At 39.9% G+C, this 26,948-nt stretch overlaps 1 protein-coding gene across 4 annotated transcripts in view; it reads right to left on the reverse strand.

Annotated features, from left to right (window-relative positions):
* Positions 1–1,683: 1,683 nt before the first annotated feature.
* LOC106167805 (RNA-binding protein 24) overlaps positions 1,684–26,948 on the reverse strand; it is a 37,819-nt gene continuing 12,554 nt past the window's right edge. For 2 of the 4 annotated variants that reach the window (XM_013546680.2, XM_013546679.2), the window contains exons 4-5: positions 16,697–16,801; positions 1,684–5,783 (exon numbers count right to left, since the gene is read on the reverse strand). In XM_013546680.2, coding sequence (XP_013402134.1) covers positions 5,456–5,783; positions 16,697–16,801 — 433 coding nt within the window. In that variant the 3' untranslated portion in view covers positions 1,684–5,455. The remainder of the gene's footprint in view (positions 5,784–16,696; positions 16,802–26,948) is intronic. The other 2 variants (XM_013546682.2, XM_013546681.2) reach the window with 1 other exon arrangement.

A 26,948-nucleotide genomic window follows, 5' to 3' on the forward strand; every position in this document is an offset into this window, starting at 1 on the left:
TTTTTTAAAGAGTGATAAAAGCAATTAATACCCATTTCATGTGTGAGGGAGTTTTTTATGACATTTATATTATCACTAAAGATTACCTAGAGTTAAAATTTGAATTGTTTAAGCATTCTATCATTTATCCCTTGATAAAAACAGTTACCTGTGAGGAATATCTGTGGTGTTTTGAATAGATGAAAAAAATATGAATAACATTTTTTTTTTGTGTGGGGGAAGGAGTGTATTTAAAGGGCAGCTAAAATATGTTTGAATATTTTTCTGTCAACATTTTGCCAACTGTATCTGAAAGAAAAGCATATTATGAAGCAGTTCATATATAAGCACCTTTAAAAATAATTGCTGCCACCTGTTCTTTCTCTACCTGAAGACTTCAGGGTGTTCCCAGGTACAATATTTCCTCATACTATTTCCAATACATAGTTTTTGTTCAAGTTCCAAATGTTACGGGAAGTAAGGAGAGAATAGCAGATGGCAGATCTTTGTAGTATTCTAACTCTTCACATACTTTTAACATGCCCAAGGGAAAATAGAACTTCAATTCACTTTTCTTTGTTGGTCTGTACATATAGGCAGTCCACATGGTAATAGTTCAATGAAGTTGAACAAATTTAATTAATTGTACCTACCAATTTTTTTGTTGGTGATAACAGTGCAAATATTTCTTAATCTTTGATGATGTGATAATTTTGTATGGCATCCTTATGTTAGTGACAAAAACAAAATTAGGTTTATAAAAATAAAATATTTGAATTAGTGAGGGATTCAAAATGTTTGAGTAATTACCATAGAATTACATTGATCTACTTAAGCAGGCAATGTTTGCCGTGTACTCAGTCAGTTTATTGGAACAAATTTTATTTATTGACTTCTCAGTTTTTCTTCAGAATTGCCTGTTGAATCCATGGATTTTCTATTCTAATCTGCAGCAGACTGGGTTATTTTGATGTTCTTGGGGGCACTGCTCAACCATTGCCACAGAGCACTTCTGGTTATGCATGTACCCCATCAAATCAACAGTTCTTGGAAGCAATGTGGGCAAATGCACCATACAGATATTTTTTGATGAAATTTAAAGAAAAAAAAAACTAGCTTGACCAGAATTTGCACTGTGCTAATGCTTTTGCAGTTGATTTTTTGTTTCAAAGCATGCAACATGCAGACATTTTTACAGTCAAATTTGAAGAGAAAATTTGGTTTCAAAAGTTTGCGTTTTTCAGGTTAAAGCATTTGACATTGTAGTATCTTTTGCCCCTTCACCCTCAGCAGACCCCCCTCTCCCATGTAATTTCATTAGTTGACCCCCATCCCCACCCCCTCTAGTCCCCACCTCCCTTTTTTCTCGTGACTTCTAGATGTAGTATATAATACATTTCATCGTCAGCTCTCATCTGGTGTAAACACAATTCAATTAATTACCAGAACTTGTGAACTGCCTTGCATTTCCCAGAGGTTATTTTCTGTCAATTTCTTGCAGATAAAGCAATAGATAAGTGATTATTTGTAGTCAGCTGTTAAAGGAATGTACTTAAGATTAACTACACCGAATTTCATTATTTCAGTAAAGCAAATGAAAAGCCATTTTTTTCTAGACTTTTTAGATGAACTTTTTTAATAGTGTCTTATGACTGGGATCATTTTTGAGTATCAGATAGAAAATTTAAAAAACCAACCCTCGTCTTGTTTTTTATTTTGCTTTTATTATCGAAATTGAATAGTACATATAATAACAATTATTAAAAGTAAGTCTGATGGATTAAAAAGTTACCATGTTCTACTGGATGCCCTCCTACTCCATTTATCTACTGATTTTTTTAAATTGGATTTATACTTTAAAATAGCCTATAAATGAATTAATAATTAATCTGACTTTAGTATACTGTAAGTGCTGTTTTAATGTACATCCCTGGCAATTTTCATCACTATCTCTCCACAACTATCATTTACAATCCTCGATAGAAAATTATCATCTTCTTAATAGCTAACCTTTTTAATAAATAGATAGGTAAGGTACGAAGTGATGGAGAGATTAAACAAATAACATAGTTTTCCCTCAGCCGGGGGTTGCTGCTAATGATGCATGTAACTATAACTATACTACTTATAATATTAATAATGATATAGCTAAGCTATGGATATTTTTGACCCCTTTATAATACAGTTAAGCTACGAGACTACGATTTAACAAAGGGACTTTTGTAACCATGGCAAACTGCTTTGTAGATTTCACTAAAAATAAAGGCAGAAATCGTCCTCATCATTGTCATCAACCCCTAACCTGGATGTATAAATTTCAGTTGCCTTGGATAAAAAGTCACCTTGTCACCATGGTAACAATGGTTATTACGATGAGCATGATTTTTTTTAATGTTCTAAGTTGTGCATAGTTATAATATTGTTAATTTTTTTTGTTCCTGTTAGATATTGATATAAGAGTCTAGTTACATCTAATTTTCGAAGCTGGTGTCTTAAATTTGTTTGTATACAAAGAGGTACAAACTAAATATAAGGCAGTAAATATTCTAGTCTACTGTAATAATTGTACTTGCAATGTGGCTATATAGCGACTTAATAAAATGAAATAAAAATTAAAAAATGGACGTTGAACGTATTTAAGGTTTCAATATGCCTTACACGTATTTTTACAACATTTAAATATGTATAATATTAAAAAGGACAACATAACATGGTTTTTATCAAATAATTTAGATAACAGAATCAACAGTACAGTTGTCTTACTTGCAATACGTACAGGTGGTAAAACGAATCGAGCAAGGACATAATTATGCCTTCCCCATAGGTCATGTGACTACCACAAGGATATCACAGCCAATAAGAGCACTTGTTACATAAATCTACAAGGTACTCAAAATTTTATTCACATAGCAAGACATATGGTCAAGCATTAGGGACAATCGGTCAACTTGACCGTTAGTCACCCTGTGGTCATCACATGACGCTTGGTCAGCATGCTTTAATTAGGCCTCATCCACAAATGACTCTTCCACAGAGAAAGTACCATGGCAGTGTTTGTCACAGATGAACTTATTTCTGAACTGAGGCACGGTTATAAATATAATACAGATAGTGTGTTAAATGCTATCTCTATCTCAGTGCCTTATTTCTGGGGTTAATTTGTCCCAGTTTGTAAATTTTTGCCACCGTGACACACCAACAATAAACAAGATGGCTGCCAAATAGATCCTCCGTGAAAGTGAAAGTTGTGGTACCCTTACCCAAAATGGTGAAATGAGATTTCTTTTTCTCGTATTTCAAATGGAGCACCATTTTGCCTATGAATGATGTGCACTAGGGCGATGACGAACTTAAGACTAAACTAAACATAATAACCTCTGTATTAACAGAGGGTGGTCTGGGAAATGATAATAATAATAATAAAACTACGGTGTATGTACAGTGTAGTAGCACTTGTTACTAATAAAGCAAGGGCAAGCTTTCTGCCAATTCAATATAGACTTGTGAGCATCTTAGTAGTAATACAACAGATAATTCTTTTAGTTTCTGAAACAGAACAACTTTGTGTGTTATAAGCTTCCAAATTGTTCAATGTCTTAGTTTTATCCAGTATAATATTGATTCAGGGTTGAGAGAGAAATTGCAAAACTGATGATAAATATAGATAATTTTAGAGTCTCTTTCTACAATACTGACCCTTTTCCAAAAGAGGTGGATTGTAAGTTTAAAGAGATTACGGTTCTCAGAGTGCATAATTAGTCCATACTGCATTTGATCTTTAAATTATGAAATAAAAAAATGATCGAAAAAAAAAGTAGCACTTTACATAATACAAATAATAATAATAACAACAAAGGTGAGGTGATGTGTATTGTACCAAATCAGAGATCATTCTGTATTTTCTTGACATAAAACCGATTAAAAAAAAAAACAATCTTTTGGACGGATTCTTTAATGCATGATGCAGTAATAAGGATGTTATTTGTTAGAGTCTACCTCAGTCCTAAAAGTATGTGGAATGGCAAGGCTGTTATGACTGGTCTTAAGAGACAAAAAGAGACATAGCCAACTCGTATTCCAGCTTGAAGGAATCAATAAAAGATTATATCATCCCAGCTCTGGAAGAAACAGTCGATACTTGTACAGATGTTCAGCACTTTGGGCAATGTTTGTTTCTCTTCCTCCCATTATAACCATGGCAACAGCCCTGCCAATAAATCTGCCATTGTATCTACCAATGTTTTATAGTGTGTGTGTGTGTGTGTATATATATATATATATATACATATACAGCTCTGCTTTAAATTGTCCCTTAACCAGTTAAAAACTAAGACCTGTTGATATTGATGAAAGCTCCAGCCTGAATGTTTATGTCACAACAAGTGAATTCTCCTGCCTTTTTATGTCATGTCTATAACTTTGTTATGTATTTATATACTTAGGTACCTAACTGATATGTACAGACAACTACTTAACTACCTAATATGGTACTTTTACCCCAACTCTTAAATATACGAGTTACCCCATTTTTATATGCCTTTTGGTGCATAGATAATATAGTCTGAGACAGCTGTGTGTCCGTCTTATGGGCAAGGAAACCAAGATGGCAGACGCAGAAAATGAGAAATACACACCACGGGTCTCTTGTCTATTTGAGATTCTTGGCCATATATTTTGCCAGCTCCACTGCTCCCAATGAAGAACGATTACATATACATCAGCAGTTAAGCAGAGAATTCCATTTCCTTCATCTGATTATCCCTGGCATCTGGCATCTTGTCTCTCCTTGCCCACGTTAACCATCGAAATATACATACATGTTGGAGTCCTGTATCCTGGCCCCTCCCTACCCATAGTTAAAAACAGCCTCCCCCCAACCCCAGCTTTACTTATTATGAAATAACAATAACAATTAGTCTCTTTCAGGGTTGGCACATCAAGCAAAATTCACCAGTTAGTACCTGCTTAGCTATATATATCTTGGTGGTTGCCATGACACTCCCTGGATGGGTCGTAGAACAATTGTTGATTAACTTGTCAGTGATATTTATATCATATCCACCTGACGTTTGTCTGTTTTTTCTCCTTGAGTTTTTTTTTTTAATTCAGATATGATTTTTTTTCCGCTGATGATGGTGGTGGTGTGTCTTTTCATGACAGCATGTTTATCGTTCATCTGTAGGAGAAAGATGTCGTTATGAGGAGATTCCAATCAGCAAACCATAAGTTCCTGAGCCAAACAGTGCTTTGAATGCCTCCCTGATCCTAATGTCTGTCCTTAAATTTTTTGAGCTTGTTAACATAACAGATGCAGTCTCAACTGGTGCAACTTTGCAAAAAAAATTAATTAATGAAAAATTTGTAAAAAAAAAAAATGTTAAATATAATATAATAAGAAGAATGGTAAAATTGATGTGTCATCCCTTCTTGTGCATTTGCTGCAGAACTGTCAACAGTTCTAACCAATCACAGCTCATTATTGTAGTCGCTCCTGGATCTGTTGCGGCTGATAGGCTGCGGCCAGGGTGGGAGTGGCTGCGGCGGGAGATGTGATTGGTTGTGGAAATGCGGCATATGTGTATGCAGTTGGGGCTACATATCCGGCTGTGGGTGAAATGGTCGCATATGGGTCTTGAAGGCCGTTGGGGTACTGTCCTGCTGCGTATGCGGCTGCGGCGTTTGCATAATCGAAGGCTGCGTACTGTCCTGGGGCACCGGTCGGTGAGAGTGGCGAGTGTGGACTGACGGCCATGACACTTGTAGGTGCTGTCATGTACGACGGATAGATGTACTGTGCAGGCAGTCTGCAAGATAGGAAGAAAAGAAGAAAATTAAACAAACAAGTTTTGATTCCCTCAAATCAATGATTGCTTAAAAGGGAGTTACTTAATTAAAGGCAATGTTGAACCCCTTGATTTGGTCTAGGTCTTCGGACCATGATCAGCAGACAGTAAAACTATGACTAGGTATGGAGATCTTCATAGAAATCATTTCTTGACTAATAAAAAATGTTACACTCCACAGATTAGAGTTACCAACCAAACCAGGCTTTATATTGCTAAGGGAATAATGAATAGACTTTAAGCCTCATATTATTTGCAAATCTCAATTTGCCTTTGGGGTGTTTCAAAGGATATGTTCAATTAGTTGAGCTACCTAGGGTTTTCTCCTAATTTCTTTTTTTCCTTCAGAATTAACCAGGCTTCAAGGAAGTGAAGGCGGACCATGTGGTCATGGCAGCCACTGCTATTATATTATTATCTGACCAAAATCAGGCAAAGGCATGCCAATTCACCTTGTATATACTCAAAAAACAACCAAATCCCACTGTCTCAGAGATAGAGATCAAGTAACCACCCCAGGCCTAATGTATGAACCTTTATGACTGTTCTTTGTGGATTGGCCGTGCAGCGCAACAAGCTGCAGTGCTTTTTATCATTTTATGTAAGATTTTATGCATACACAGGTGTGCTGCAAATATTTTTGTAACGGCGGTAAGATATGTTGTTAACTGCAGGTAGGGGGGATGTTCTGCTTTTTCATATGTCGATCTTTACAACAGAAAGAAAGACATAAAACCAGTAGGTTATTATGCTTATGTCTCTGTGGTTGATTTGGATCTTTACTGATGCAACGAGGAGAAATGTTTTAACACCAATATATTACCAACAAGCATGAAAAGGTTATGACTTTGGCTCTGACGTTTAGATAGATTTAAAGCATTTTCCTTCCCTTCTTATCTTCAAGAGAAATAAAAGGAACATTTGAAGGAGATTTGATAATGAACTTTCTTTTCACAAGGTTTTTATTATTTTTAAATTTGCACAATGAAGTTTTTGGTTTCACCATAGTTTCCAACAGTATTTCTCAAGGGCTGGGACCCCCTGGCAGCCATGAGGAATCCCCTTTGTATTTATCTAGAAGCTCATCTTCGTATAAATTCTCTCAGTATACCAGAGTCACCTGTTTCAATAGTTTTATTATAGGCGCTGTTTAGTATAAAGACCACAGCTGGCTCGCACCGTTCAGTAGACAGTTTCCAATGTTTTACACTCACGTGAACAGATAAAACTGAAGTGATGCAATGCATACTGACAGTAGTGTAAATTAAGTTATTTTTGGGTGATTTGTCTCAGCACCACTTTACTCGAGTCTTTTTAAGTGTTTTTCATTTTGGAAATCTGAAGTAAGGCCAATCTGGTGTAAAAGAGGGGTAATTCCGTACACCACATTTACCCGTTCCATCCAGGTTTGAGAGGTAAAAAAAAACATATTTCTGAAGCCAGAGAATAGGCTAAGATACATTCTCAGTTATGTGCACAGTGTAACTTAAACTGCTGGCAGTTTGGCAAAGAGAGTTGAATGTTCATAATAGAAGTTAGGACTTTCCTCTCAGTACCTCTTGAGAGATGATTCCTTTTCTGAAAAGAGCCAAAGAAGTACTTGACACTGGTTACGTTTTGCGCGATTTTCGAGAGGATTTGGCAAGAGTCTTTTAACTGAAACCTGTTTCCCAAATTGCTGATTGCCTGGAAGGTGCTTCTAGACGGGAGATTTAAGGATGTGTTGAGCCTTTAACATTTGCTAAAAAGCACCGGGTTATGTATGAAATTTACCAGAAACGCAGTCTTCTTCATTTGCCTCTTAATTTACCAAATTGGACATCGTTACATTTTGCAGATTATCCAAAATATAAAACTTTCCACTGGAAACTACTACAAGACAGTCAAAAGAAAAGTAGAAAAATAAGGGATCCTAATTGTAAAGCGTTCTTATTGGCTTCAGATAACTATCTGATTTCTCAATTTTTCCCAAAATCCAAGTTATGCATAAGGTACTCGGTGGCAGGTGTGCCAGGCTTTTTTGCCCACCTTTAAGGTGCATTTCTCACGGGGAGTTTCTTCTAAAATTAATCAAGAAGTGATGAAATGTCTTTCGCACTTGTCCGAATATTTCATATCCCCGCACAGCTTCTTAAGAACCTAGCGTTCCATTTTGTTGAAAGCAGGTGTTAAAGATACCTTCACGGGGAGCAAGCTCACCCCCCCCCCCTCCTCCTCCTCCTAACTCATTTCTTTCGTTCTACCTACTTTTGGTGAACCTCAAAATAATTATAGTATTCTTGTTCTTGCATCATATAACTTACGATTTCTGAGTCAATACAAACATTTAACCTTTACATAAATAACGCTTAAGACACAAAGAAGTGCGCATGTATCAACATAATGCGTTCTAATAAATGCCAAACTAGTAAGCCGGCATTCTAAGTTGGGTATATTTTTTCTCTCTCTTTCTTCTAATAACGGAACCTCCCGCTGGTGCTAGACACTGGGTTGCACCCCCGATCTTTTCATCTTATGGAATCAAATTAAAAGGCAGTTGTTATTTACCCCTCACCAGTTTAGCAGTACCAGCAACGTAACCGAAAGCAGGCCAACTAGGCCTGTTTGTTCGTAATGACTTACAAGTCGCTTCGGGCAAAAAACATATTTTTTCAGTACAACAAATTTACCGTGTCATTTATGTTTGATGAAAAAGATCGAGTTCAGTGGCCGTTTTCAAAGTGGGTTTTGCGCTGGTTATTATTGCCCCCCTTCGTTCACGTAATCCGTCGTAAGGGGATTTAGCGTTCCAAGCTGAGAGGTGCGAAAGTTGGGTATACCTATTACAATTTTATATTAAAAACGTGTGCGGGTTTTCAGTTTTGTTTGATCGTCCCACCCTTTAAAGATTGGCGGTAATCGCATTATTTATTTTAGGCCCAAGATGGTTATTCTGTAATCTGATTTGGAGACAGTGGGCTCGAGATTTCCGTGAACAAGGTTAAACTGTATTCCTCTACTAACAATCAACATCTTCAGTTATATATCCTTTGAAATCACCCTTACAAAAATCAAGAAAAAACAGCAATCTGATACAACGAAAGACCATACAGAGGAAGAGAAAGGGAGCACTTCAACGGTATTAGTTCAGGAAAATAGTTCACTTTTCACGCGGCTGACTCGTTTTCGGGCTAAAAATGCGGCAACAAGATTCTTGCGTGTAGGAACGAAAACGAAGTCAAGGCGTGGCACGCTCACTCTGAATTGAACAAAATTACTTCAGATCTATGTCAGAGGTGGATTGTTTTAAACTTAAAGAAAATATTGTGGAAATTAAGACTAAAGAATTGTAAAATACAGCGTTTCGTAAAAAAGAAGGCATTTAATCCCATTTAATGAAATGCTTCCGACTCTTCCGTCGATGGCCGTCGTTTCTGAACCATGCCGTAAGTTGTCCAGGCAAGCCAAGCTCACGTCACCCAACGCTCTGAAGGTGTGTAAGGTCGGGATAAGAACACCCACATCACATCAGACCAAATCACATCAATTAACATGCACCGTTCGCTATTAAAAACCCTGCAGGACCCCCCATACTGTGATTCCGTATTAGATCGGGCCCCGAACCAGTTCAAAACGGTCTAAATCAACACATGGGACTTTCCTAGACATAACGGCTTTCTAAAAATTGTTGAAGTATTGGAGCGACCTTAAACAGGTCCAAAAAGTATCCACATTAAGACACATTACAACAGGTCATTGACTGACAAGTTTTCTAGCGTCCCTCGTAGGAAGCGTAAACCTTTTAAGAACCTTGGCAGCAAGGAGTTTGGAAAATGAAAATAAATACACACCGATATGTCTGTGTCTAAACCACTCCCAGAGAGTACTGTTGACATTTACCCTGACGCTGCGTTAAGAAGTTAAAGGATGATAAATACCCTGTTTGTATTGACTGGAACGCGAAATGATTTCTACAATTATTCTATAGGCACCGTGACCTTCTGTTTAGTTTATGCTGCGCTACTGAAATCTCATAACATTTATAAGGATGTCAGATTGCACTGTGATTAGGATAAATATACTTGTCACTGGTAATAGCCTTCACGTATTTCCTATAAGGTTATATAAGCAAAATTCACCACTTGACATCGTAATTTGACATAATCTCCATCGTATCGGGTATTTCATCAAAGCAAGCACGCCGGTAGGTAAGACGTTGGACCGAATGAATGCAGTGTTTATAAAAAGAGGGTCGAAAGTGTTTGAACTCATCTTGGCGGGATAGGGCAGTGTTGTGATTTCGCCAGATTTCAAAATGTTTCTGGAGATGTCTGAATATAAATTGCGGTTTTGTTTTGTTTAACCAGGTGTCCTACTTGTTTTTCTGTGGTCAGAATATCGTGCGGTAATTTTTTTTTCTTTCTTCTGAATCTCTTGCGATTTGTTTTGTTACACATCCACATTTGACATCATACAGTTTCGCTGAAGGATAACGACACACGACGGTTATTTTTTTATAAGCTTGATTCATAACGCGCTTACTGTGTATCGATACTTTTGGGTACAACTGTACTTGGGAATGAACAACTAACGGTCGACGACGCTAACTGAACTTTTATCTTTACAATGGGGTTTCGCTGGTGTCACGCGTCAACAAGCCTCTTCAGTTGTGACGATAATGGTGACAGATACAAGAGGGCGGATATTTGGGCAACATTTGAGCCATAATCCACGTCTTTTGATGTGTAATCCTTGTCTGTTGATGTAACGTGCACGCGCCATGCGGGGGCCTCGTTGCGCAGTATTATGCTACACGCGCGCACGCGGGAATCGTGTTCTGCAATTTTAGGATGGGAACTTGTCCCTACATGTGCAAGCTACTGAAATTTATACGATCATTAACCGGACCTACATTCCCTATTTCTTGCCTTGTCCTTATTAATTCATACACAGTATTCAACTTTTTAATTACATCATGTGCTATTAATGCCTATTGCTACGGTCATTGCACATCATCCTCATGTCCCTATAGTGTTAATAATATCTATCAAGTTTTTTCGGAGGGACTCCGTGCGCCTAGATCAGATTGCGATGGAATGCAAGCTTTCTTTAGAATAATATGTTTTCAGCCTTCCATATATAGCCAAGCCGACAGGAGTGTTTTGACATTCTAGACACAACTCTCTTTGCACAAATCCACGGGGATAACACGCAAAATAATACGATCACCTGTTGAAATGCTGCGTTCGTGTTGACGGCAGCTCTGCCCATGATTAACACGTAAATTGTTTAATAACAAATAGCATTGGTACTCTGGTTTATTTGTGGTTCCTAATGCGTATGTTGGGAGCTAGTTTGGACATGATTGACAGATCTATGCTTCCCTGTGCCTGTCAGCAGCTTCCTCTCAAATGTCGTGATCTCTGAAGTATTCGTTTTTGATTGACGTACTTTCTGCCCTAGCGCAGTCGCACAGCGGTAGCGGGATGTTTTACTGGAAGAAATGAATGAGAGGATACCACGTGCAACATTGCTGACGGTCAACCTGCGATGCTCGCCCTAGCGCTAGGGGTCAACTCGCTATGCTCGTGATGCTCGCGCCCGCGCGTCATGGCGCGACTGATCAGCATGGGTCTTGATCGCTATTAATTGGGCAGGTTAATCGTTGTCCTCATCGTGCATTACACACCGGCTTCCAAAATCCAAGCCTCACCGACCGAGATATATTGGGTAACCGTCAAGCTTTGGCTCAAGTGTCAGTTTCATAGGTTGCACGTGCCTGTGGGGTATTTTTAAAGTCCATTTTGGCAAATATTAGTTACTTTACATCTTTACACTGACGAGTTTAAAATTCGGAAAATTTACCTTGGCGATCACTCAAATAAAAGCTTGAATTCAAGTTTTACATACGCTTAGACGTTTCCCTATCAAGAGCACGTTGGCTAGATCATAGACCTATAACAGATCCAAAACACTTAAACACCCATATTGGCATACACATTTGCATTTTATGTTTTGTGTGTCTATTGGGATAACAAGCTACGGGTGGAACAAATACTTTTAGATTCACAAGCTGGGGCGATCTTGCCTCCATTTACAAACCAAGCTTCCACTACACGTCCATCAATGGTGATATTGGCTAGACAAATGGGAAAGTATGTTAGTTTCCAGTATGACGCTTCGACAGTTACGGCAAAATATGTTTTTTACAGGTGTGTTTGGGTTTCCTTTGATCTGCCGCGAAAAGGCTCATGTTTTGCCAGTTTTCATGCGCGAAAATCGAGACAAAAAACCGATGCTTTTGCGTCTAACCTTCAGGTTGTGAAAAGTCGAAAGGGCTAATTAGTTGTGGGTGCTGTGCAAAAACTATCGCTTTTTCTCATTTTCTGTTCAGCAAGAAAGGGTAGCTGTAGCTTTCAATAAGGATCTGAGCTCTTGCATGAAGCAGGCAAGCGATGGGAATGGCAAAACCAGGCTAAACCCCGTCTAATAGATAACCCCAATATGGCACATCTTCAGGTGTAGGTGGCGAGTGTCATTATTGATGCTTTCCTGGGTCATGATGAGAGAGAGAGTAAAGAGTTAAATATATTTAAACCCTTAATCCCAACGCAGGCCACTGATAATTTGCTTCTCTGGTTTCGATTCTGGTAGTGCAGCAGAAGCCTACTGTCTTTTCAAACTAGATAACAACGAGGTTATAAAGCGGAAAGCTGGAAACTGTCTGATCTACCTGTTGACCTTGATGTATGTCAAGCCAAAGCTAGGTTACTAACAATTGAAACCCCATTCAAAACGTGCTAACAAGAAGCCTACGCAATGAGGGGAGGTAGCTAAAAATTCCGCCAGCTATTCATACTTAGATGAAATCTCTAAACTGGCTCCGTTCCCGGTAATTCATACATAGTGTATTATCAACAGTTCAACACTGCACAAAGTCGAAACAAAAACTGGAGTTTGAGGTCCAGTTTTAATAATGGCTTGCCCAGTGTTAGAGTGACCATGTGAGCCCACCCGCGCCATACAGATGCTTGTGTAGTGAAGAAGGGCTTTAAGGCCAAGAGCAGCACGATCTAAAAGTTCCCATCGATCATATTTAGAAGGATTTAAGCGCTTGGAATTGCCTCTACACCTAAATCATAGCCATCCAGGTGCGCTCTGGAATTGCGTGTAAGGCATAATTGATCGCATTCTGAAACAATATCAGTTCACCATTACCAACCCAGATGCCCGAGCCTACTGATTAAACCACGGGCCATCAAAACCTGGCTGACGGGGCCAATGGCCTGACATCCATGTTGCGTTTCAGGCGTGTGGTCACGTCATCCTGAACGTGGATTTTCAGCGTGAAGACGTGGCATTCACTGACGTCAAGGGGGCATGATGGAGGTTTCTACTTTAGGGACTGTGCTTACTGAGATGAGCTCAGATCAACCTGGGGGCAAACTTTCCAGCAAATTGAATTTGTTGTACACTAAATAGTCTCTGATAACAATCTTCCCAACCTAATATAACATCAAACGTTTTACAGGTAGCAGGGACTTGGGCCTTGCATGAAAGTACATATCACGGTAACAATCCCTAGGTTTCAAACACCATTTTAATTTTTTTTTCATGTTTATCATTTACAGTTCATCTAAAAAGAAGTACTTCTCGACGCAGTCCAAAATTGCTTTGCATATATTCCAAATCGAATTTTCCTTCTGGTACAACAAAGCGAACGATAGTTTTGGGATGGACAGTTGAGCATGTTGCTGTGAACATAACGAGTAATTACCGTACGTACGTGGAGCGTCAAGGCCTGTCAGTTATTCTCGTATGTTTGCTTGTGTAGATGTTATCGGGATGTTCAACATCATGCCGTTCGTAGATCTGCAAAGTTCAGTTATGTCCGGGACTCGGGGCGGTAACTGACCGAGCAGAATACATTTAGGCCTATAACCTTCAGAGCTGTAATACGGTCGTTAGTCTATATATTGTGGTGAAAAGTAGCAAGTATTTGTCCGTGCGTTCGTAGCGTCACTACCCCATCAAATTGTTTTCAATATCGAAACATTAGTACGATTTTTATGAACGCCTAAGTGGTTTTCAACGGGCGTAGGATATGTGTAACGTTCCCTTTAAACGTAGTTGGTACCTGCGTCGTCACTTTGCGTTTGTTATTAAAACAGTCCTGCTTTTTTTACCTGTGCTGTCAAGCAGGTGTGTTCGTGATTTAAGTCTCAAGCGCAACAAGTAGGTTGTTTCTAAACTACAAAATACTACTGCCAATCTCCTCGATGTGTTTCTCATGATTTTAAAGATGTGTATGCCAATCATCAGTGGGTGCTGAATGTTTCAATGTCTTTTAAATTTTTCCGTTTCTAATTTAAACCTACACAAACCACGTTGTCAAACTTTGTTTGCAAGGTTATTTTAACGGGAGAATGATTCAGCTTGTGTCTAATTTAGAACCGGTTCAGGAACAGACTTTTGCATCTCGGCCTTTTGAAAACAAATAGTTGAGCATTTCAGTTTGTCCATTTTGGGTCTTCTTACATAATCACAACATTCGATATATGGCCAAGTCGCGAGGGGCGCGAGCAGCGCACAGATCATCTGATAATATCCCTATTTGTATTGGTTTACACGCGAGAAGAAAGCGCAGCACCAGTTCCCACTATCCCCCCTTTCGCCGAAGCTTATATTCTCGCTGAAAACTTTTGTTGACTTTACATTAGCAAAACATTTATCAATTGCATCATTAATGTAAAATCAACGCACCAGGGGCATTTTACCTGAAGGCGTCTCAAACCGGTCCTTTCGTACTAATAAAGAGTGTCCCTGAAACCGGGCCTATATCTGTATTTGAAGGAAAAGGGGAGGGGGTCGAGTCCGTTAGCCTTTTCAGGTGGTCAGTTTTGGTTAATGAAAATGAGAAACATTTTAGACCTGTCAGCGAGACTCGATAGGTTTTTGAAAAAAATTTACTCGGTTGACCCAAATGGAAATGATTCTCTGGCGTGCAATCGTGGAGTCGTAAGTGAGGTGATCTGGTGAAAGTCGATCAAATCGTCATTTATATGAAATATCTAAGTTCCCGAAGGAGGTCGTTCTATTTGGTCACTGTCGCTGAAGTGTATACACACAGAATTGTGCTTAATACTGTTATCTTGACGGAGGCTTGTGTGTTTTGATTGAGCGGCCATTGAGAGCTAAGATAGCACCTGGGAACACGATAAAACTATTCTCTTGGCTACTTCACCGTTTTCACTGATACTCTTGTCCCGGCTTATCTGGTCGCGTAAGACTGCCACAGAGGGCTAAGTTGCATAGACTGATAAATAACTGGGGCTGTAAATTTTCAATAGTGCCTTCTGTGGCTTGGTTACCCCGTGGAAAGAAACCCCTGGCAGACCCCCTGCAGAAAATTCACCTATGGAGATACTTTGAATGGTTTCCAACATGTCACGGGTGGCTAAAGTTTATAATATATTGATTGCAAATAAAAGACCAAAGGGGAAACGCTAACAAGTGCGGTGGTTTAATTTTAATTTTAACCTACTCATCGATATTATTTTGCACTGATGGGTCGAAGGGAAAATGTTTTGAAAACTTGAAATTAACACTTTTTAAATATGACTGTTGATATAATAAGCATCATGGACGTACTACCAATAATTATTGACAAAACATTTTGATTGATCTAAAAGGAGGTGGATGCATGGTTTCATGTTACATTATTTACTGACATCTAAACCCATTACGAATGTCTGCGAATGGACATCTGCTCTAGTTACAATATTACAGAACCAGAAGTGATATGCAATGAACCCCATGAGGCCATGCTTCTTAGATATAGAAACATCCAAATGTAATATAATGTTTGACATTACACTGAAAGGAAGCAAGATTACATTTCCCTTCACCTATCTGCACCCTTAGTAACAATGTAACCAGGAATATATACATTGTATCGGTTATGCTGATGATGAAATATGCCAGATTTCCTGAGATATATACATTGTATCAAAACTGTAAAGGGTGTTGGTAAACATAACGACTTCTGCCTGTCAATATATTTTACTTTATCAAACATTTATCAGTATTTAGCAGATAATAAAACTCGATTGGACATGAATCAATATTTACCTGATAGACATTCATGAATATTACATTTGATTAAATATGTATCAATAAAATATATATTTATACATTTGTCCCTCTTCCATCCGCCATATATACAACTATAACGAGTTAGTTTCACGCCACCACCAAAATAATACAACACAAAAATAACACCAAATCGTGTTAGATGCTAACTACGGCCATCAAATAATATTAGTACGTCACAACACTGAACCATCACGTGCTTCCCGCCACTACATCATCATGCAGAGTTAGTCGTACGTTTTGTTGTTATTTGTAGCTGTATATAATATTTGTGTTTCAACCAAGTGCATCGGCATACTAGGGTTAGTTTCCAATCAAAAGGTGCAAGTTGTTTGATATAAATAAATCAGATGAGAGATAAAACATGTGTGCGAGGCCCAGTGGCGGACCAAGGGTTTTTAAAAAGGAAAAGGGATCGCCCCCATCTAAAAGCGTATCTTCCCCTTGCACGTGTCTCTATGTGAGGTATTTGTGCACAGGATAAGAAAGAAGGACCTCTCCATTTAATCCACTGTTCCATGGGTTAAAGAAAGGTCTAGTAATAGGTCTAGACTATAAAATCCTTAATATTTCACCCCCCTTCCCCACTCTATTTTTTCTGGGGCTTGCTTTCAGGTCCCTCGATCCGCCACCGTGTATTGTTTCTGTCCTGTCTGCCCAATGTTGTCATGATTGGTTCGTGTTCATGCACCATTTGTCATGGTTGCAATTGAAGTGCGCTTGCTACCAGTAATAAACAGTACCTTGGGTTTGCCGCGGAGGACGAGTAGTGTGTTCGCCATGTTTTTCCAGGATATTTCCAGCACTCAGAGTCAGCACTGCTTTTAAGGGTTATCTTCGAAGCCACACTACAACCAAACCAAAAATAGGAAAAACCCATGAAGGATTAGTAATGAAACTGTTTTGTTGCACAACAACACTAAATGACTCGTGTGTACTTGAAAAAAAAATGAAAATGAAATGAAAAACACCTTGCTAGTTGATGATGATGAAAAACTCAGAACTGAGAGAGACTGATAGAATTCAAACAAGCTAAGCAGTACTGATTGACTTTTACGACAATCAAAATTTTAAATAAAAAAAAATGAATTCAACCTTGGAATGGGTGAGTGTTATACATCGATACAGTGATATAGTGGTTCACTCGAGTGGTAGAAATAGATTTGACAGTCTTCAACACACAGAGGAAATAATACAAAACTATATATATAAATATATCATATATATATAATACTACATCAACGTCATAAGCCATGCAAGATCATAAAACGTACAGAGATCATAACTCGTTGTAACCCAGAGGCGGATGGAAGCAAGCGAGAGAAACATGGTCAGCATTATATCCCAGATAAAGTGCATTTTCTTTCAAAACCTGCATATTCCAAGTTGTTACAGTTTTTGATCGTAATTACCAGCAGTTCTGATCTAACACCTGCCTTCTGTATTTCCATATCGCTGGTTTGGGGGACTCATTTTGTTTTGGGACTGCACTGCCGATGCCCCTCCCCACCCCCGAAACCCATTCTCCCAACACGTCCATCCGCCTCTGTTAGAATCATTATTCATTTGATTTAATTTGTTCCCCAATCACGTTAGATTAATATGGACACTCAGTTGTGTTACCTCTAATCTACACTGACAACGCCTACTTAAAATCAAATGATCACTTAAAAAGATCACAGCTATTCGCGAAACAGGGACGCCATTTCTGCCAACTTGACTGCATTTAACAAAATAAAAATAGGCAAGAATAAAGCAGAGGGACGTGGTCACCCTTCCTTAAAGGCGTGCACTGTCAATATTTGGCGATAATTGGGAGGCGCTGTAAGGTGAGTGCGGCACGTCCACTGGTGACAATCCAAATTTTGAAAATTGAGATGACGAGCACCAAACTTGCTTTTCATAGTTTTAATGATTTTTGTCTCATTTCCGCAGCGACCTTAAATGCCATTATAGCCTCTTGCCGTCAGGCATCACCTAAAGCCCTTACGTGTCCCTTTTTATTTGGTATCGTTGTTCTGAAAAATTTCGTGTTCAATTTGGCGTAAGGGTGGGAGTAAAGCCGTGATATTGATACAGGTAAGGGGGCACACGGTGTGAAATCAATCTTCGCGCCACTTTCATATGAACCGTGTTTGGTGTTACACTCCATTGAACTCCGCGGATTTCCAAAGAAAAGCTCTTTTTAACCATCTTCTACAACGAGCCCTTTGAACTCTGCCAGAAAGGTGAATAATTTGGAATTTGGCTAGTGAACCAAATAGAATGGGTGATGACTCCGTAAAGAACATTACGTTTTCAAAAAAATGATTTTTCTAACCGTATGGTTAAAATGGGATTCCTCAAAAACATTTTAAAATAAAAGATGCTCCGGATAATATCTTCGAGCAAGGTTTCTGGGTTTGACTTCACCCACCCCCTTCCCTTCCATCCAATCGAAAGTCGACCTTATAGTTAAAATGTGTACCCCCCATACCCCACCCCAACCCGCCCGATTCACCCCTCGGTAGCACGCACACTGAGCCAAACAAAAAGCCCCACCACCTGAAAACTGCAAACTGTTCACACACGAATATAGAAGGAGGGTGGATGATACTACACACACAGACACACGGCTAGAGACACTCCAGTTAGCGAGACGGAACGATAAAATGCACTCTTTTTTATCCCTACGGTGGACCACACCCAAAGTGCTGTCATTGTGCCCCTGTACCCCGTGACAACGTTGGCGTCACACACGTGAGCGCACGCGCTACACAGAAACAGACAGACACGCTCACTATCACGCACACTGCCATTCACAGCGTCTTTATTGGAGGGAACAGTAACGAGACGTAATGTGTTTGCTAAGAAAGGTGCTGCTGCGAAAAGAAAATTGGCAAGAATGCAAAGAGACGGGCAATGTTGCCGAAAGTTTACAGAGAATAAACCGTTTCCAACATCATCAGTGGTATTTTACTCAGAGAGTGTAAACTGACTAGTTTTGTTCCAGCAATTAACAGACTCACAGGTGAAGGGGAAAAAAACGCGTTCCTAATCTACACCTAAACTAACATCACTTAGCAAGATTGCATGTTCTCTTTTTATGCACAATGTTTGCGTCTGTATTAACTTGTCAAACGACTACTTACAGACATACACAGTCTCAGCCGAGCAAATAAGGGATTTTTAAGACAGCAAGTGCTTAAAGGGCTAGTTTTAAAAGATTGTGTCGAATTTTGCCGCCATTTTTCTTATTGATCATTAGATTTAAACTTTCAGATTTTCAAAGGGGTTTATAAAACGATTCAAAAGAGTCAAATGCAATTTGGCCTTTGCATGAAATTTATCCTACTACTTTATTGTAACTTTTGTTTATCCAACCAAGTTCCATATTGTTATTTTGATGAACTTTGCTGAGTGTTGTTTTCTTGGTCTTGGGTAGCACACGTGCACTTTAATGAGTAATCCACACGGCCTCGCGTTCTATTGTCTCGGTGGCCCCGGCATCTTCGCATCACCTGTGAACTTGTTTTAAACCCGGGAACCAAAGAAACGTCAAATTAATATGGTTGAATTAATCTTGTTTTCTGATTTTACGTCCAAAGGAATTTATGCTCAGCCTGTCTTGACATCAACTTCCGCACCTATTAAAAACCTACAGAGATGCAAACGAGTAAAGTCGCCCTGCTTAAAAGTAAAGTGATCCCATACATTTATGCACTTGTTGTGTTTGATTTAAAAACTTTGTGACTTTTTTTAAAGTTACATTTATAGCTTTGGTCCATCAAGCATAATGTTATCTGTTGGACGGAGAGGTATCAATGAAACTGAACAAGAAACAGCTGAAGAAGGGGCAACCTTTTAAGGCTTCGGGTCTTAGTATCGTATCCAACCCAAAAAAAGCGACTGCATCTGACCCCATCCCATCCCGTACACGTGCGCCGAACATATATCTGTCAAACTGCGATCATTGGTCGTACTTAAAGACGCGTTCAGATCATTTATTTTGGGCGGTATGCTTCTGACATGAAGTGGCGTAACTTGCTACACAGAGTATCAATTTTCATCTACAGGGACGCCCTGTTTGTCTTCTTTAGCTTAAGGGTGGGCAGTTTTATCTTCCATGCCATCCATTTAATTCTTACCTGACTCGACCAGATGTAAGACTAACATGCCTTCATGTACAATCAAGATTCAGGTATGAGGAACAACCCTTGTGCAATTGACTTGAACATGGCGTACCAAATTGCTTCTCAATTATTCATCTTATTTTCCAATCAATTTCCAAAGAGGGGTCTGGCAGGCTGTAAAATTGCTTGCCGAAAACATCAATTCTGCCAGCACGCGACCAAGACCACAGCTGTCGTCTGCGTGAAATCTCTTCGTGACCTCGTGCTGTTCCAGTTCATTTACGTCCCGTCACCGTCAGTGTGTTAAAACAATCATGAACGCTCTAATGCGTCTTCGTTGATGGGTCATTAGTAAGATTTGGTGGTCTGACTTTACTCAGCTTGTCATACACTGCTTTTAAATGAAATTTTAAGAACTGGACTGATTCTGATTTGTTCCAAAATTAGTTTTCCTTTTTTTATTTTGGTGATCGGGACGCTAAATCTCAATAACATCGTCATAATTCTAAGTAGACAGCGAACAGACACAGACAATTTTAACTAGTGCCAGTCAATCAAATGGACCACTGTTTTCCGGTCCGTTTCTCAAATTTATGTTTCTTTAGGAGAGGGAAGCAAGGGGGCGAATCTTCCTTAAGTGGGGGACGAAATATAACCAATTCCCGGCTTAACCTCCGGCCTTAACACGCTGGTTCCGGTATATAAACAACTCGCGAAAAAAAAACGTGCACCAGAAGCCAAAGTTAATGAGAGGTTAAATAAATTACTACACAGGTGAGGTGGATTTAAGCCCGAATCCTGTCTGGCGTCTCGCGCTCGTAAATATATTTCGGAATGGGAGTCCCTATTATTATTGGGAAAGGTATGCAAAGCAACAGAAGAATTTCCTTTCCCTTTACTATCTTATTTCCAATGCATGGCATTAGTTTTGCGCAGAATATCGAAATCTAGGCATAAATATGAGCGATCTTGTAATTTGCAACTGTCAGTCGAGACCTCACGGGAGTCGGCAACGGAGGCCCTGCCTTGTGAGAGCAGTCATGATGCTATTCAAAGCCGTAGATTCGATTTCATTTCCCTTATTTCCCGCTTGGCGGTCAAGGTATCGGTTTGATGATTGATGTGGCTAATTTGCTTAGTTAAATTAACGATTATTGGAATAACTCTTCAGATAATCCGATCCAGGATTATCAGATAATCATACGAAGGAGTTGTACTAACAATTGTATATGGCGGCCTGGCAGAACACAGGTGAAGAATAGCCTCTTGTACGGAACGAAAACGGCAAAAACGACGAAAAGTTGACCCGCGGCATTGCTTACATCCATCTAAAAATTTATAAATATTTCTCTAGCCGATGCAGTATCACAAGCATCAGATAATTTCATATTCTGTTCGACTGCAGGACTCGTATATAAATATATAACTGCTTAGTCAACAACGACCACGTGAGTAGAGGATAATGAAAGAATGTGTGGTTACTTTTCTGCATGATCGGGTCTGATCTAACCGCTTCATCGACTACAATCTGTTGATTATATTAGCCTTCGATCCTTCAATATTTATCAAAGAGCACAACGGGGCATACCTATGAATTAATCACGAGAGAGTTCCTTTATCTGGCAGCGGGAATGATATAACTTCATAGCCCAGTCTTTGTGAGATGATATAACCTTTAGGTCAGCTACAAGGGTCAGCTAGTGTAAACTTCACTTAGGTAACTCTTATGGGCTTAACATAACATTGTCCTCTGCTTAAAAAAATTACTTGACGTGCTTTTTTAAATAACTTAATTGTTATCAATATCCAAGAACTTTGGGGGAGGGGGGCTTGCTTTCAAATATACAACTAACAAAGCCAACCCTAGTACGAAATCATCGCAGACAAAATGTGTGCATTTAATGAAGCGCATTTAATACGCAAACGACAACTGAAAAGTTCTGTATTTAGGCTGATAGACAAGAGTTCAGGTGCGCGCGTCATTGGAGCCTTGGTATGATGACTGGAAAATGTCGCCATATTTATTTAAGTTAAAGGTGGATCTGTCGTTGGAGCAGTGTCAACCGAAGCACTGGGGGCAAATACATTAACGGAGGCATGGATTTACTTTTACTTTTTATATACACCTGGCCAAACAGTTTTGACGTCATACGCGTCCCTACTAAAACATGCCGAACGTCGGACAACTTAAGCTGCCTTTATGCTTCGGTTTATGAGGACTATATATATGTCCTAGAACCGAGGATGAAGTTGAGTTTGATAATGCCTCTGAATAAACCATTCTTCTCTGAGCAAAAGCCCAGTTCAAATATGCAGTGGCTAACAGTGTATCACACGTCAAACGTGTTTTAAATTGATTGCAGTAATTCTGATTTAAATGATATTTGAAAAAGACGTTACATTATGTGAAGAGGATTCGGGATTATATGTCATAGAGTTGCTGACGTCACGGGGCTTTTCACCGTCTACAACACGTGTACCACATAAGAGTTCGGGCACTGTTGGGTCAACGAACGCCGTTCCTTTCGTGTTTTAACCAATTTATTGCCCATTTGCCCCATCCTCGCCCACCAAGATGTTAAACACTATTTGAGGCGCTGCTTATAATAACGACTAAGGTGCAGAATGAGTGATATATTGGTAGTTTGCCCCAAATTATCGCCCGTTTATATAGTTAAAAAATCTTTACGGGCGAAAAGAGCGTTAAGTATCGATGTTGCCTCTACCTAAAGGAAGTGAGAGCGTGGATCATTCTCTAATAAAGTCACTCTTCTTATTATCAGCAAGAAACCTGGGATGTTTCCAGTGGGGCCGCTGTTTTTCTATACAAATCACGCAGGTTCTTAAAATGTGAGCTCGGTGTTAAGTTTGCTTCTTTATTCGACTTTCTTTTTTATCACGTTCAGTACGGATCATCGCACAGGTAATCCATTTCGCTTCTGACGTCTTGCAGGGCGAAGGGTCACCCCCGAATGGCAGGGGTGGCGGAGAATTCGGGAATAAAATACTGCAGCTTGCAATGAGTGTATTTTGGCTGCTCCCACAGCTTGCTCAAAAGTTCACAGCCGAGCATATATTATAGCCTTTCATGAATTATACAATGATTTCTTAGTTTGATAACACATAGGATCGCCTTACCACATACCCATATGACTTTTTAAGTCTTCCAAATTTCGACAAACTTTGCAACAGCAAGTTAAACGGTTACGGGCCGTGTATTTGTGTCTGTCTGTGTGTGTGTGTGTGTGTGGGGGGGGGGGGGGGGGGGGGGAGGGGGTGATGATTGCCGTTTTCAGACTGATAGTGCGTTTGAACGATTCAGGAAAACAGCCAAGGAGCCTGTACATTCCCAGGTAATACACACAGCCAGTTACAAATACGGTAGTGACGGCTTGGCGCGCGTGCACGAGGAACAGCTGAGGCAGACGATCCATGACGAATCCGAAACAGACCAACAGACCATCATCCCCAAGTATTTCCAACTTCCACCAAAACGGGAACGCTTCCATCTGACTTATTACCACCCGCACCATTATATATTTTGGGAATAATTAGTTAGAATTGTACCATATGGAAATGACTTGGCAGAGGAGCGTGGTCTCGTGACTGGTTGGCAGACGATCGGGGGCCGGGGTCGGGCGTTTTGGGGCAGGCGCAGGTGCACAGATATGCTACCCCAATACGTCATGCGGTCCGGAAAAAATTGATCAGACACTGCGTTTTATTCTGAGGAACATTGAGATGAGTAGGGCAGATGTGTACGTGCGTTTTGGTGTGAATTAAGTGTTAAATGGCTCGTGTCACCGGGCCTGACATAAGATCGAAAGTTGAGGTTGCCCCATCTCGTGCTGCGCGTGCGGAGACTGGAGGAGAGGGGATGTGTCGGGGGAGGGGGGGGTAGGAGGAGTACTCATTTGTTGAATCGAGTGTTCTGCGAAAAAAGACCCGCCCTTCTCGTAAACTGCAATCATGCGTGATAATACACCTGTGACGATTTGGTTCACGTTAACTTCAAAAAGCCACCGTTATGCATTACACGGGCCCTTATCTCCAACACAAAGGCCCGCCCATTTTCAAACTGTATAACGCGCCATTAATACCCGCAATCCCGGTTTCGGGGCCGGATGCGATATGATCTGCGTAAACCAGCTATAATCTATGTAGCAACACCTTTGTAGCCCGCTGCACCGTTTTTCACCTTGTTAAAATGTCATCGTTATCAGTGACCCAGGCAGCAGAGGTAACATCGTCTGGAGAACGGCTTTGAAAGGGATGGCAGCTGGGCTTCCGTTAGATACATGCTTTCACAGTGAATACGACCCCCGCGTGAACGGGTTCACATCGGACCCGCTTTATTTTGTCTGTATATTTCAGTGAACGTGCAACGCATTGGTTCTGAATAATAGCGCTTAGTTTTCTAAAAAGACAAATAATTGTAGTCTGATGTTAGGTTAAGAAATTGGACAATCGTTCCTTGTCAGTCAGGTTTTTGTATAGTTCTCGAACCTTGCCATCTTACATAATCCGTGATAGTTGCCAAAGGTTGTTGCGTGTCACCAACTGCAGCTTTTAAGGCGGCAGATTATATTTAATTAGTCCCATTTCACCTGCCGTTTTGGACAGGAGGAAAGGTTGACCGAAATTACGATGACGAGCAATTTATTCATTTATCCACAGTTTCTCCATAACCTGGCATCTCGTAAACGCTGGAGTAGCACATCTTTCCCCTTGAGGCGTGACTTCCAATTGATTATCGCAGCAGCAATCAACTTTCTCCTTCTGCCTGCACAGACGGGACACATCTGTCTATTTAACTTAATTGGATCAATGAGAGCAATAGCGTTACACGGACGAATGGACTCCCTGGCCGCAAACCCTAGTCTCTGCCCACTCGAGGCTTATTACACAGACTGATATCGCCATAAAAAACGATCAACATGAGCGTGATGTGAACGCGCCCAGACATATGTGTATATAAATATCGCTTTTTGAACTCTGAAAGCAGCTTACCTATTCAGAGCTAATTATTGCCTAACATACATCTTTGTTTAATCAATACGTAATTTCTTTAATTAATACTATGTTGGTGAACTATAAATAATAAGTTGCCGAAAGGCGGAACACGAAGGATGAGGAGATAAGTGATTCTGCTTTGCTTTGCACCCAAACTTCTTACTAACACCGTCCCACTTGTTAAAATTATTTAATCCAACCTTACCCTATAATATGTTAGCTTTTGAAATTGAGTCTACAAACGTTGACAAAATGTTGTATACAGCGTAGTTCAGACCCCCTTTTATACAGCAGGATTGTAAAGCTTCGCATCGAAATCCGGAGGTTGCATTTACATTTAACAAAACCGTCTTAATGTGTATTATCTTAACTGTATCTGTTTGTCTTCATTAAATATATTATTGACTTTCTACACACAGGCAGCACTGAATAGCAAACTCTGTATCACCTATAAGAAGACAAAACAGTTGCTAAGTCTCTTTCAGGCTCCTTTGTCCGATGTTGTGCAACAAACCGTCACAGGTGTTTCAATACTCGGCTAAAAAGTCAACGGAGGTTTTTCAAAAAAAAAATATTTCGTTCTTTAAGCTACTCTGCATGGGGTAGTCTACTGTACCCCTCCCCGTTACCCCTCACCCCTACTGACCCTCTAACGGAGGAGAAAGACCATCTTAGACCCCGTGAAAAGCGTTGTAGGGACCTCGGTGCCCTGATTAGTGAACGCGCTCATTGGGGCATTGGGGCTATTATAACCGCTTTCTCTTAGTGGATGAACGGAGGAAAACGGTTCTTTTCAACTTCATTGAATTCTTATATGAGCGGAGAACTATGACGAAGAAGGTAGACTTTCTATGGAGCGCGACAGGGTATCGGTACACGGTGAAAAGCCGTCTATTGTGACGGGTCTCTTAACAATTTAGTTTAGGTGAACTGGTTTTCAATGGGCTTGAACGCGAGGTCATGTGACTTATGAACGAGGTTTGATTTCATTTCAATTTTTGTAGCAGTTTCAAGGGCAATAGTTTATTGGAAAAGTTGTACTTTTGTGTCACGAATGCTGGCGTCTGGCGATAAACTGAAGTTTTACCGCCTTGCTCACTTTTTACAAGGCCCCGTTCTATATTCTGACTTCACCAACTGTTGGCTTCTTTGCAGTACAAAGTTTGACATGACATCAATTCGGGCTTCTGTGATCTTGTATTATCCACCTTTCTGTCACGTACACATTTTTAAATTCAACTTGAGAGATTTGTTTCAAGTAAGGCTAACACAGATTATAGAGATGTGTCATTTTGCATTATGAATTCATTCCTTTAACTCCTTCCACACTACCTTAAACTTTACTTGACTTAAATATATATTGACTTATTCGGCTATCCACTTAGCAACAGCCCACATATTTGTTTGATCCCCAACTTTTCTGACAAATTTTCAAACTCCACGTGGTCTGTTGACTCCCTCGAGGCGCCATTCTAACCATCAGGTTGCCCCTTCTTCCCATCCCCCACTTAACATACGGCGGTTGTTTGCCCATCTCTCAAATGTATTGACTTTTAGTTTCACCAGGGACTAGCCCAAACAGTCGGCCGTTGACACTGCATTTGTTCGTACTGAAGTCCCGCTTTTCAGCCGGGCGACGTTCTCATCGATGGATGAGGTTATAAAACACTTCAACTGTGTTAGTATAACAGTCTAAAGTTGGGATTAATTCAAAACTAAGACCGTAGATGGAGGAGGAGAAGTTGTTTTTAAAAGTTGAATTTGGCAGGAAAAGTGCCCCATATCTGACACATTGTGAGGGGGTCTTGAGGAGTCCACACTTATACAAATAACCCTCAGCCCAAAAATAGAGCAAAATCAACAGGAGACT

The sequence above is a fragment of the Lingula anatina genome, chromosome 8 (genome assembly GCF_051362555.1).
Source record: "Lingula anatina isolate TDL-2025a chromosome 8, LinAna3.0, whole genome shotgun sequence".
Classification (NCBI taxonomy): domain Eukaryota; kingdom Metazoa; phylum Brachiopoda; class Lingulata; order Lingulida; family Lingulidae; genus Lingula; species Lingula anatina.